General features: G+C 41.5%; 1 protein-coding gene across 1 annotated transcript in view; it reads right to left on the reverse strand.

The window, feature by feature from the left end:
• The window catches only part of tmtc1 (transmembrane O-mannosyltransferase targeting cadherins 1), a 94,173-nt gene extending 80,839 nt beyond the window's left edge, over positions 1-13,334 (reverse strand). Inside the window, exons 1-2 of the mRNA XM_069720294.1 lie at positions 13,321-13,334; positions 12,498-12,674 (exon numbers count right to left, since the gene is read on the reverse strand). Coding sequence (XP_069576395.1) covers positions 12,498-12,674; positions 13,321-13,334 — 191 coding nt within the window. The remainder of the gene's footprint in view (positions 1-12,497; positions 12,675-13,320) is intronic.
• Between the last annotated feature and the right edge of the window lie 1,212 nt (positions 13,335-14,546).

Here is a 14,546-nt window from a genome sequence, read left to right on the forward strand (position 1 = left end):
ACATGGCAGATGCTCATTGGATGTGTTACTGTAAGAGCAAGCAGAGTTACAGTGAAGTGTGTGACAGGCAGCAAATCCTGGAGAGCAGCAGAATGAACACTGGGAGGAACACGGAGCAGCTGCTCACCAAGCTGCAGAAACCACAAACCAACACCCTCCCTCCAACCGGTAGGTCGTACACTTCATCTTCATCCCCATCGCTGCCCATCGCTCCTCATCCTCCTCATCCTCTGTGTGTCTGATCACACACTCTAACAGCCACAACACATTTACTCACGCACACGCTGCAGATGATTAAGATTTAATGTTCCTGTCTTCCTGCCTAACAGGTATTTGCAGGTACAGACATCAAATATAAATGAAGGCAGCTGCAGACAGAGTAGATCACACCAGTGCAGTTTGTCTTCACATTCACACATTTCGTTTACATTTTTCTTCCTTTATTGTGTTACTAGGACGACCCTGCCTCACTCTGCAAATTACATAAAATAATTGGAATTGAATTTAGGAAAACAACTTTTTTTTTTTTTTTACCTTTTCTAGTGTTGTTGTTTTTTTTTTTTTACCAGTAACAGTAAAAGCAGGAGTACAAGGACAGAAGAGAATATCAAGTCGAGATGTTTTGTTTCACACTTTAGACTCTGCAAAGGCCTTTTTTCCGCACTTGCACCAATTTCAATTTCCGTGACTCAATGTGAAGACGGCTGCACCAACATGGGCAGGACAACAACTCCTAGTTAGTCCAATGTCTAACTTTTATGTTATTTATATAGATAACTTGTTTTGTCTTTTGTTAGTACTTTTTAATGATCAGAGAGAAGCTAAATAGTTTCAGTGTCCTGTTTTTTGTATAATGACAATAAAGAATCATCCATCCATTCAAAACGAGGGGTGTGTCGGTAAACATGTGATGACTGTTTCTTGGAGGGAATGATTAACACTCAACATCAGTGATATTTGGAGCACATTGCTCTTCATCAGTGTTGTTAATAAATAAGTTGCATCAGGAGCTTTAAGTGTGAATAATTGACTTCTGTTCACTCCTCAACATGGTTCCAGCTCCTGATTTCACTGTAGTGATGAATGTTCTTTGTTCACTTTGACATTGAATTGATGTCAGGATCCAACAGATTCCTCAACAAACACATTTCAGTAGTACGCTACCTTCATTACAGTTATTTCTCAGCTTTAACAAAGCTCCTCATGAACCACAGAAGACTGACTTTGATTATGTAAAACCATCACTTCATTCTCAACTGCTTTGTAATCCAGCAGCATACAAATAGTAACATCTGCTGTCTGCATGGTGTGTGAGTGAGATAAAGCTCAATCAACACCCACAACGTCTCCAGTGGTGCATTTTGAATACAATCAAGGATGATGGATTACGACCCAGGACGACCTGGGAATTCTCATCAGAAGAAAAAGGTGCGCTGTGAATAATCCGACGGAGGCGTCTCTTTGTTCAGTCCACACCTCCTCCAACTTGTCCTGACACCTGACGAGCTGACGGAGCAGCAGGCGACAAACACATCACAATCTTAAATGGAGAAAACTGTATTCAACAAACTACAGACTGTATATAAAACTACAGACTGGATATAAAACTACAGACTGAATATAAAACTACAGACTGAATATAAAACTACAGTCTGGATATAAAACTACAGACTGGATATTCCAGTTATCTCGGTGTTGTTAGCGAAAGTCACCTTTCACCAGGCCTGCGGTGCAGTCAGGTTACAGCTATCGGTGGGCGGGACGTAGTATCGTCAGGTTTCCAATCAGATCGGTCAGATCCACCTCTTGCTCCTCCCCCAGCTCGTCCAAATATGGTCACTTCCTGTTTCAAACCACTCCGAAAGAGCAAAGATGGTGACGGACAGAATCCGTTTGGTTTGGCAGTAAATTCTTAAACATACAGTAGAGGACAGGTTCAGACATCCGTTTGCGGTCTTTGTACAAGTTTCATAGTCTAGGCTGACTTTCACCAAAATTGACTTTCTCAAGAAAAGCATCTACAGGAAACAGGAACTCTAAGTGCTGGTGTTCACAGGACGCATTTCTTTAAATGCTGCCACTCAACCAGTATACGTAAATATTTAGTCCAACCTTGAAACAACAGCTACAGTTATGTCACTGGATCAATCTACGAGCTGCAGCTGCTTCTTTAAAGGATTTATCATAAACATGCAGGTTTGCATTTCTGATGATGCAGAATATTCCCTGAAATATGGATGAAAGTCTGTAACTGAAAACTACAACGCTGAGACGGAGAGAAGGAACGACCTCCTTCTGATCCGTCTGGAAACACAGCAGGGGGAAGCAGCAATATCTGGACCGAGCTGAACCAGAGCAAACAGAGGAGGAGGAGGTCAGAGTCACAGCACCATTAACTCCACGGCAGAGGTTGGAGCTGGAGGGAGGTGGACGGAGGAATCAACTACACCAGACCAGGGAGGAGGAAAGGTCTCTGCACTCATGAAGACAGACAGGTCACCTCCTCATGAGGTCACCTCTTCATGAAGACAGACAGGTCACCTCCTCATGAGGTCACCTCTTCATGAAGACAGACAGGCCACCTCCTCATGAGGTCACCTCTTCATGAAGACAGATAGGCCACCTCCTCATGAGGTCGCCTCTTCATGAAGACAGACAGGTCACCTCCTCATGAGGTCACCTCTTCATGAAGACAGACAGGTCACCTCCTCATGAGGTCGCCTCTTCATGAAGACAGACAGGTCACCTCCTCATGAGGTCGCCTCTTCATGAAGACAGACAGGTCACCTCCTCATGAGGTCACCTCTTCATGAAGACAGACAGGTCACCTCCTCATGAGGTCGCCTCCTCATGAAGACAGACAGGTCACCTTGGCTGTTGAACAGGTCGACAGACAGATGAACAAAGATATGTGATGAACAAAGATATGTGATGAACAAAGATATGTGATGAACAAAGATATCTGAAGAACAAAGATATCTGAAGAACAAAGATATGTGATGAACAAAGATATCTGATGAACAAAGATATCTGATGAACAAAGATATGTGATGAACAAAGATATCTGAAGAACAAAGATATCTGAAGAACAAAGATATCTGAAGAACAAAGATATGGGATGAACAAAGATATCTGATGAACAAAGATACCTGATGAACAAAGATATCTGATGAACAAAGATACCTGATGAACAAAGATATCTGAAGAACAAAGATATCTGAAGAACAAAGATATGTGATGAACAAAGATATCTGATGAACAAAGATACCTGATGAACAAAGATATCTGAAGAACAAAGATATCTGATGAACAAAGATATCTGATGAACAAAGATATCTGATGAACAAAGATGTCTGATGAACAAAGATATCTGATGAACAAAGATATCTGATGAACAAAGATGTCTGATGAACAAAGATATCTGATGAACAAAGATGTCTGTTGAACAAAGATATCTGATGAACAAAGATATCTGAAGAACAAAGATATCTGATGAACAAAGATATCTGATGAACAAAGATATCTGATGAACAAAGATATCTGATGAACAAAGATGTCTGATGAACAAAGATATCTGATGAACAAAGATGTCTGTTGAACAAAGATATCTGATGAACAAAGATATCTGATGAACAAAGATATCTGAGGAACAAAGATATCCATGTTCTCATGTGTTTTTAACATTTTAGCTCCGTGTCATGTGTTCAAACCAAACCGGTCCAGCTAGCCTCCGCTAGGACTGTAAGTGCGTGACTATCCGTGGTGTTACGGTACGGGTGCTCGGAGCGACCAAAAAGGACCAAAAGAGACCCGACTTCACCAAATGGGTCATTTAATAGATCTATAACAAGTAGAAACTACATTATATAACTTATTATATGAAACTCTATTCTAATTCACATTGAGGAGGTGGAGGGATATTTCTAGTGATGAACAGGATGTGATGTCATGATGATTTGTTCCAGATGTTCAGTTGACCAATCAGATCTCTGGGGGTGGAGCTACTGGTTGTATAATATCCTGTAAAACACACACTGTTGTCTCAACAAATTCAACTACAGGAGGACTGAAGGTTTCTGTCTACGAGGTTTACTTCACATGAACAGTCATGTCTGACCTCCCTGCATCAGACTCAGAGCTCAATCCTACCTGAATTGTTCAGGTACATGAAGTTACAATAAAACTTGCTCTGTCAATATTAATAAATATTAGTTCTTGGCTTCATTTAACCTCCTCGACACCCTCAGCTGAGTGTTTGATTAACATGAAAACCTGCAGGTTGAGCTCAGTAATTATGTTATCAGTCACAATTAACAGGCTGAGCACAACGTTAATGTTCAGATGTAGGACAGTCTTCATCCTCTCAGCTGTCAGAGATGATCTGACTCTGGAGTCTTCATCACAGTCTTCATCAGCTCGGACAGCGAGTCTCCTCCAGTCGACACCCAACAGCTGCTGAACAAAGAGCTCAATGGACACGAAGGAGCTTCTCCGCTTCGTTTCCACGTTTTATAAAAAACAAACTGACAATTAGCAGCTGGTCAGTGTTTAAAGTGCTGGATGGAGGAGGAGGGAAATGTGTTCTTCACATTAAAATGATGTGATTAAATGTTTGTGATCAAAGGAAGTGATTCCATATTACTGGATGTTAAATGAGTTTTCTCCACACGTCCAGTTGTCAGAGACGTCTCTTTGTTTGTTTCATCCAGCAGGTCTATGTGTTGAATGAACATGAATTAAACAGCATCTAAAGCTCTTATTTTGACAGCTGATGTAGTCCTTGTTTCTATATTCCAGTCTGTTCTGGAAACATACGCAGCTTTTAGGACCTTTTAGGACCTTTGAGGAGCTTTCAGGAGCTTTTAGTAACTTTTATCTCCACAGTTCTCTAAGTTCAATAAATACATACAAAATAATTAAAATATTTCTGTGATGTGCAGCAGGATTATTATCACAGGAAGTGATTACAGACTTATTAATTTATCAGTTGGTGATAAAAAATAAAAAATCACATTCTTGCAATTTTCGAATTCACGCAACATTACGCAAAAAACTCAAAACACAAATTACATCATTTTTGAGAAAATCTGCCACAGCTGCATCTGCACTCCTCAAACATGGACAGAACAAAGTCACAATACCTGGATTCAACCAGGAAGTAACTATCTATTTATAGTATTTCCCGCTACGGCCCATCAGCTGCCATATATGGACGTCATGTGACCTCCTTTACTATTCAGAAAACAGTGAAAGAACAAAGTCGTGATTCTTCACTCGTTCTGTTGTTAATTAACTGCTGTACAGTTCCAGCTAGGTTCCCTCCTCCAACACTTTCCATCCCATCATCTCTCCTCGTCACACCTCTTCATCCTCGACAGACTGTCTGTCAACCAGTTAGCCTCTTCTGTGGCTCCAACAGCAGCTGTTCAGGTTTAATTAAAGTTCAAATTAAATCAGAAGCAGTTTCATCTTCTCCAGATACCAAACAGAGACACTGGCAGCATCCCATAATGCCTCCTTGTAGCAAATCCCATAACAACAGGCAGACACACTGTGACGAACCTCCCCAACACCGACAGCTTCAGTTAGCTCGACGTCTTTTCCATCGTCTTCTTGTTCTAATCAGCTGCTCTTGTGTTTCTAATCATTGTGTGAAGTTCAGGGACGATCAGATTTTCACCATGAAACGCTGCTCTGTTCAATAAATAAATCAAAAAGATTAGAACTAAGATATTTCTGTGATGTGCAGCATGATTATTATCACCGGATTTATTACAGATTCATTCATTTATCAGGTAGTGCTTTAAAAAAAAATTGATTTTTCTTTCTCGACTTATAATTTTTTTTGAATTCCTGCAATTTTACGCATAAAACTTACTTAAAACTCCACAAATGATATCGACATTTTTGAGAAAATCCGCTGGAAAATCAAACATTTTTGATCACAACAATAAACATCCTGCAGATTCCCAGAGGACGGACGGAGGAGGACGTACATGCAGTGCAGTCCTCGCTCTGAAGACTGTCCATCTCACTGAAAATATTCAGGTGATCTTTGATGAAAGAATGAAGAAGAAGGACTTTTATTTGCGAGTCTGTTTCACTCAGTATATTTTGACACACTTCCATGAACACTTCCTCCCTCAGCAGGGGACCAGCTGGGTCTCAGGAATCCACCTGACTCCAAGGATACGTGGTGTAAATTGTTCCGGCCGTCTCCGGCCTCCACTGCTCCTCCATGAACTCAAGACTTTTCATGCCCATCCGAACAACAAGCGTCAGAAATCACCGCCTCCGACTCACAGTCACGAATCCTTCACATACTGTTGATTCAGCACGACATGCTCCTCTCAGTAACTTTGACAAGTTTAACATCGGATTAAAGGTGCAGCATGTAAAACTTAAAGATGCCCTTCTGTGAATTTAAAGTCTATAACCTTTCTTAACATCTATGTGGTGTGGCTAGTTAGCATGCTAACTTCAGTAGGAGTCTCAGTGAGTGACATGATGCCAACTCTACGATTCCTTCACAGCCGTTCGATAATTGCGGCTCATTTTTGAATGTTTTAAACTAAAAACCCTCCAGATTGCACCTTTAAAACCATAAAAAACAAGCTGCTGGTTTACATAAGGTTTTGGAGATCACTGAAATAAGATGAGAGTGAGATTCACCCTCTGAGCTTCATGACCATCCGCTCCAACAGCGGCAGGAACTCCAGACATTATCCCCAAAAAGTCAAATCAAAGGCCGTGACAACATATCTGTACAGTTTATGAGCTCTCCCACGCCAGCTGAAGGTATTTCTGTGCAGCCTGTGATGACATGTAGAGATGAAGAAGAAAGGAGCTGTGACAGGAGCTGAGGGTTTAAACAAGGTTCATTTGTTTGGAAGGTTTCCTTCAGCTTTTCTCAGCCTACAGCAGACGGACCGATTCAGGATGTTTCACAGTCGCACCATCACGTCAGAATATCTGAGCTGTCTTCAGGACATTTTTACCAGATTTTCCCATAATGCATCCTGACATGCTTGGCATATTCAGGAACTCAGATCCCCTATAAATGTGAAACTGTCCTCCGTCGTGCAGCTCGGAGACGAGTTTGGCAGCACAACGAGACGGTGTGAAGCTGCCAGAGAGTGTTTGGGGTTGGAGAGGTTAACCTGCCTCTCATCAAATTATCCTCCAACATGTAAACACAGAAAGCGACAGACAGGAGCGCCTCCATTTTATCCTCAATTCACTCTAACACACTCACCAGCAGCGTCTGACAGTACAGTATGTTAACCTGATGCATCCCATAATGTAACTAACAGAAATACACAGACATGAGTTGATGTATGAACCCGTCTGTCTGCAGAAGGATCTCCGGGTTTGACAATAATTGATCTGATTTCTCATTTTTCCTTCTGGACATTTCTTCGACCTGTTTTTGCTTCTTGGATGCAATCCTCCACAAATCCTTTTTCCTGCGATAAATATTAAATATTTCAGAAGACTACAGACGTTTTTATGTTGTTAAATGCTTCCATAATGAACTCAGTGCCATGTTAATAAACATGTATTGATCTGTAATCTGAATGTATTCAACCAACAAGATTTATTCTCATTACAGAATAAACTTTCAAAATTCAATCGACTCTTCAAATCAAGACAAATGAAAAGTTTCTAAAGAAGGTGTTTGTTGAACCAATCAGCTGTTAGAACAGGTGAGCACCAGGTGTTTCCCATTTACACAACTTTTCCACTGTTTAGTTGAATCTGTCTCAACGTTTTAGACACATGTTGCTGCCATCAAATTAAAAATAAGAAAATATTTTTATAAAACAATAAAATGTCTCTGTTCCAACATTTGATATGTTGTCTTTGGTCTATTTTAAATTAAATATGGGTTTATGTGATTTACAAATCAATGCATTCTGTTTTTATTTACATTTACAGTCGGTTCCACCACAACACGCCCACAGCTGTAAAACCCCATCATCATAAACTGGACAGACACAATATGGAGAATATCAGGATGGGTACTCAGTCAGCTCAGACTGACGCACCACACAATGAAATACGATCATCTGCAGAGAAATACAAATACTTCAATTCATCTGTAAACTCACACTGTTGATTTCCAACATTAAAACTACTTATTTATCTGCCTGATATCTGTATTTTTGAACTAGAACATGAGAATTATCCCGGCGTCAAAAGGCAGCTTCAGTAAACCCTCCCTCACCTGACTGCACCTGTAATTTTGTGTGAGGCAGGAACAGAGTGAGCAGTTTGTTTGTCAGGAGATAAACACTCTGAAAGGTCTAAATCCTGCAGAGACCTCCGTATCCCTCCTCACAGGCTGGATGCCGTCTGCAGCACCACATTATCAGCCCTCTGCCAACTTTACACCGCCACTGCTGCTATTACACAGGCTTACTGCTCCGTGTGCGTGTGTGTGTGTGTGTGTGTGTGTGTGTGTGTGTGTGTGTGTGTGTGTGTGTGTGTGTGTGTGTGTGTGTGTGTGTGTGTGTGTGTGTGTGTGTGTGTGTGTGTGTGTGTGAGAGAGAGAGAGAGACTCCTGCAGTATGAAGGGTTATCATAGCGGCTGGCAGCAGTTTACAGGAAGACACAAACAAGACAGAGCAGAGACGAGAGACACACGCACGCACGCACGCACGCACGCACGCACGCACGCACACACACACACACACACACACACACACACACACACACACACACACACACACACGCTACCAACTGGGCCTAATTCTTACTGTAACAGTTCAGGCACTCATAAACTGAATACTGTCAGGAGGAAAAGTCACGAGTTCTCAAGAATAAAACACAACCGAGTTTCCAAAAAAGTTGTGACACCGTGTGAAATGTAAATAAAAACAGAAAGCAATGATTTAAAAATCACACAAACTCATATCTAACTGAAAATAGACCAAAGACAACATATCAAGTGTTGAAACCGAGATCATTGAAGATGGACTGAGGTGAAGTGGACAACTGTCCTGAGGTCTGATGGATCACAATCTGAGATTCTGTTTGGAAATCATGGACGCTGCATCCTCCAGGTTAAAGAGGAGAGGGACCATCCAGCTTGTTATCAGCTCAGTTCTAAAGCCAGCATCTGTGATGGTACAGGGATGCATTAGTGCACATGGCATGGGTAGCTTGAACATCTGGAAGGAAGCATTAATGCTGAATGATATATTCAGGTTTTGGAGCAACATATGCTGCCATCCAGACAACGTCTCTTTCAGGGAAGGTCTTGTTTATTTCAGCAGAACAACGTCCAACCACATTCTGCACGTATTCCAACAGCATGGTTCTCTAGTAGAAGAGTCCGCTGATAAACTGGCCTCCTGCAGTCCAGACCTGTCAATCATTGAAAACATCTGGAGCATCAGGACATAAACAATACAACAAAGGAGACCCTGAACTGTTGAGCAGCTGGAATCCTCTATCAGGCCAGAATGGGACCACATTACGTGTGTACACACTGTACGTACACACTACGTCCCGCCCACCGATAGCTGTAACCTGACTGCACCGCAGGCCTGGTGAAAGGTGACTTTCGCTAACAACACCGAGATAACTGGAATATCCAGTCTGTAGTTTTATATCCAGTCTGTAGTTTTATATCCAGCCTGTAGTTTTATATCCAGTCTGTAGTTTTATATCCAGTCTGTAGTTTTATATCCAGTCTGTAGTTTTATATCCAGTCTGTGTTTTATATCCAGTCTGTAGTTTTATATCCAGTCTGTGTTTTATATCCAGTCTGTAGTTTTATATCCAGTCTGTGTTTTATATCCAGTCTGTAGTTTTATATCCAGTCTGTGGTTTTATATCCAGTCTGTAGTTTTATATCCAGTCTGTGTTTTATATCCAGTCTGTAGTTTTATATCCAGTCTGTGTTTTATATCCAGTCTATAGTTTTATATCCAGTCTGTGGTTTTATATCCAGTCTGTAGTTTTATATTCAGTCTGTGTTTTATATCCAGTCTGTGTTTTATATTCAGTCTGTGTTTTATATCCAGTCTGTAGTTTTATATTCAGTCTGTAGTTTTATATCTAGTCTGTAGTTTTATATCCAGTCTGTAGTTTTATATCCAGTCTGTAGTTTTATATCGAGTATGTAGTTTTATATCCAATCTGTAGTTTTATACCTAGTCTGTAGTTTTATATCCAATCTGTAGTTTTATATCCAGCCTGTAGTTTTATATCCAGCCTGTAGTTTTATATCCAGTCTGTAGTTTTATATCCAGCCTGTAGTTTTATATCCAGCCTGTAGTTTTATATCCAGTCTGTAGTTTTATATCCAGCCTGTAGTTTTATATCCAGTCTGTAGTTTTATATCCAGCCTGTAGTTTTATATCCAGCCTGTAGTTTTATATCCAGTCTGTGGGATGTTGCACCAAAATACACACAAGGAGCAGCGGGTAGCATCCAGTGAACATCTGCAATCACTGTTCCAGGAGTATCAACTCACCAGAGCAGCTGGCAGTGAAGTCATGTGACCAAGGAGAGAGCATACAACATGGATGGACACGGTCCGAACTTCTTTCTGCTGTGAGACACCGTGACGCCTTTTAACCATGTTTTAACCGTACTTTCACATGGTGTCACTCACTGAAGGACATACACACACACACACACACACACACACACACACACACACACACACACACACACACACACACACACACACACACACACACACACACACACACACACACACACACACACACACACACACACACACACACACACACACACACACACACACACACACACACACACACACACACACACACACGCACATACACGCACACACACACAAACACACACACACACACACACATAGACGCACACACACGCACAGACGTATGTGCGCGCACGCACACACACACACACACACGCACACACACACACACGCACGCACGCACACACATAGACGCACACACACACACACACACACATACATGGACGCACACACACACACACACACACATACACATACACACACACACGCACGCACACACACACACACACACACACACACACACACACACACGCACGCACACACACACACACACACACACACACACACACACACACACACACACACACACACACACACACACACACACACACACACACACACACACACACACACACACAAGGTGTTTGCATGTTCTCCCTGTGTTTGCGTGGGTTCTCTCCGGGTTCTCCGGCTTCCTCCCATCATCCAAAAACATGCACCTCAGGTCAGGTTACCTGGCGCCGCGCTAGTGGCAGCCTGCTGCAGCATCTCCCCCCTGAGAGACCCCCCTGCTGTAGTGAAGACATTTCCCCTCTGGGATTAATAAAGTGTATCAAAATAAAAAAAATAAAAAAAACAACAGGAAGGGTCAAGCAGCTGCAGTCAGTGTGTGTCCATGAAGGAAACACAGTCCTGTGATCTGGTGACATCACAGCAGTCTGTCAGTTCAACATGAAGAAGAGGAGGAGCTGACAGCTGTCAATCACTACTGGAAAACTGGCAATGGTAATAATCACTATAATAATCAATAATTATTATCAGATTAATCTTCACTGGTAGTCAAACTGTACAAATGAATAAAAAAAAATAAAAAAATACAGAGAGGACGCCTCAGTCACACACCAACACACACAGCAGCTCACCTGGTCAGACATGGATCAGAACCCGGGTTGAAGTCCAGCTGCAGGTCATCCTCTCTTCATTATTACAGTGAATACAATTTAAAAAAGAGGACTCCAGAATAAGGATCTTCATGTTTACCTGTGACGCTGCACAGCTTCAGGAACATGACAATGAAAGCTTGTGAACTTAAAAGAAGAGAACCCAAGAAGTGAACAGGAGCGTCCGACCCGGAGCCAGAGCCCCATCTGATGACATCATTCAGGTGTCTAAGCTCAATATTAAAATCACGAGGTTGAAATGTACTTTCACAAAGCTGAGATTAAACTCTTTTAACGCTGTGATCCAGGACCGAAGCTCTAAAGCTGAGTCTGTCTGTGGACTGATGACGTCTCAGATCATCAACAACACTTTCTGGATTTTAAAAGGGAAGTTTCCAGCCAGTCGAGGTCACATCTCAGAAAACTGGAGATCTGTCAGATAAAAGGAGGAAAACTGAAGAAGAGCTCCTGCAGCTAGAAAACGGAGCTCCAGTTCCAGAGTAAAAGGATGTTTTAAATCTCGTCCTTTAACCTGAACGTGCATCCAGCTGTAGATATAAATACTGATGAAATAAATGCACCCTTCCACATCAATATCACAACCACAGAGCACTTTATATTCCAGCTCTTTCTGGTAGAAAAAGCACTTTGTCTGCTGAACAAACTGTGTGTCTGCAGCCGGCAGCTCTCCGGAGGAAACCGTGAACTGTGTAAATATAAAACCCAGCAGAACCCCGGCGTTCCCGCCCAGCGAGCCGCAGCCCGCAAACATGGAGATAAGAAAGAAATGAGAGCCTCACCAAACGAGCGGCCGGCGGCAGAGGACCAGCGCGTCGTACAGAAGACACACCGCGAACACGGTGATGCCCGTCTCCTTCACCAGCATCGCACACGTCCCCAGAACCAGGCTGACGAGCAGCGAGCCGGCCCACACCGTGGAGGGCAGAGAGGCCTCGGAAACACACGGGGCCACGCTCCTGGAGGACGGGAGGACAGACGGACATCAGGACACATTCTAATTAGTCATTAAGCTGACGGTAAACTACCAACAACGTCTTTTAAAACAGCGTTGGCTAAAACAGAGAAAGTGTTTCAACTGGAGACACAATTCTGAAAATTGAACCGACAACTCCCGGCTTTGATAAACTGATACACATCGGAGGAAACACAGCTTCGGTTCCACCAAGACAACCTTCAGCAGTCGCTCCGTTGATGTGCTGCTGCAGTGTGAAGCTGTTTGAAGGATGTTCTGGAGTATAATATAAAATATAAAATATATAATATAAAATATAAAATATATAATATAAAATATAAAATATAAAATATATAATATAAAATATAAAATATAAAATATAAAATATATAATATAAAATATATAATATTAAATATAAAATATATAATATAAAATATATAACATAAAATATAAAATATATAATATAAAATGTATAATATTTAATGTAAAATGTATAATGTAAAATATATAATATAAAATGTATAATATATAATGTAAAATATATACTATATAATATCAAATATGAAATATATAATATAAAATATGTAATATAAAATATATATAAAATATCTCAAATATATAATATAAAATATAAAGTGTGATTGTCTGACTTCAGGCACAACATGTTCCCAAAAATGTTTCACAATAAAAGCCTTTTTATGAGGGGTTTCTGTCATAAAAGGCTATAGGGCTTTTATTTTGAAAAATACAGGAAGTGTTCAGTTTCTATTGACCTGTACTGTAGTAACTGACGACACAAATGATAGCAGATCATAACGACACTCTGAGTGAATCAGTTAATACATCTTAAATGTAATTATGATAAATGGGACTGTTCCTTTTGTTTTTATTGACCCTCTTGAATAAATCTGATAAAATATGTTCTTGAATTTTAACTGGATCAAATAAACTGAAAATTGTATTTCCTCAATTCCAGAAATCAGTGGATGAGCGTCACTCCAGCAGCAGAGTGTCATTTCACAGGTCCTGTTGGTGGTGTGAATTCAACCAGAACACCACCATCATCATTATTATCTTCACCTTCATCATCATCCTCCTTATCCTCATCATCATCATCTGCATGGCCAGCTCGTCTTCATCAGTCTGTCAGGCACGCTGATGGATTCTACTCGTGTGTGTGGTGTGTGTGTGTGTGTGTGTGTGTGTGTGTGTGTGTGGTGTGTGTGTGTGTGTGTGTGTGGTGGCGTGTCATCTTACCAAACATAGGAGAGGAATGTCAGCAGGAACAGCAGCCCGGCCAAGACGTCCGCCCGGCCCACGATCCCAGACACCTGCAACACACACACACACACACACACACACACACACACACACACACACACACACACACACACACACACACACACACACACACACACACACACACACACACACACACACACACACACACAGTTCAGAGATTGCTTGTGCAGTCCATCATGTTGCTATACTACAGTGAGATGTACCACCTGACCTGCTGCTCATCAGGTGTCTGTGACGGCAGGTGTGTTTCAATTTTAGTTCACAGCAGACAGAACGATAAAAGCTGTAAAAATGGTTGGAATCCAAACTGTTGAATGTTCTTCAGGAACAGTTGGAGACCAGAGCTATAAAAAGCCCACAAAACTGTTCAATATCCTGCAGCTGCCTCTGAAACACGTCAGGGATACAACACACAGCCAATAACATGCAGAGATCAGGGAACAGGATTTTAACTTGAGGTCCACGTGTCCAACATTTAATGGTTTTAAAAGGTGGATGTTGGAGGACATGGTAACATGATGGTGGTTAGAAGGTGTGATGGTGGTCAACAACTGTAATCATCATGTCTGAGCCA

The sequence above is a fragment of the Brachyistius frenatus genome, unplaced genomic scaffold (genome assembly GCF_029030835.1).
Source record: "Brachyistius frenatus isolate BFR_SWC_R1_liver_20210118 unplaced genomic scaffold, ASM2903083v1 Contig_237, whole genome shotgun sequence".
In the NCBI taxonomy this organism is placed as follows: domain Eukaryota; kingdom Metazoa; phylum Chordata; class Actinopteri; family Embiotocidae; genus Brachyistius; species Brachyistius frenatus.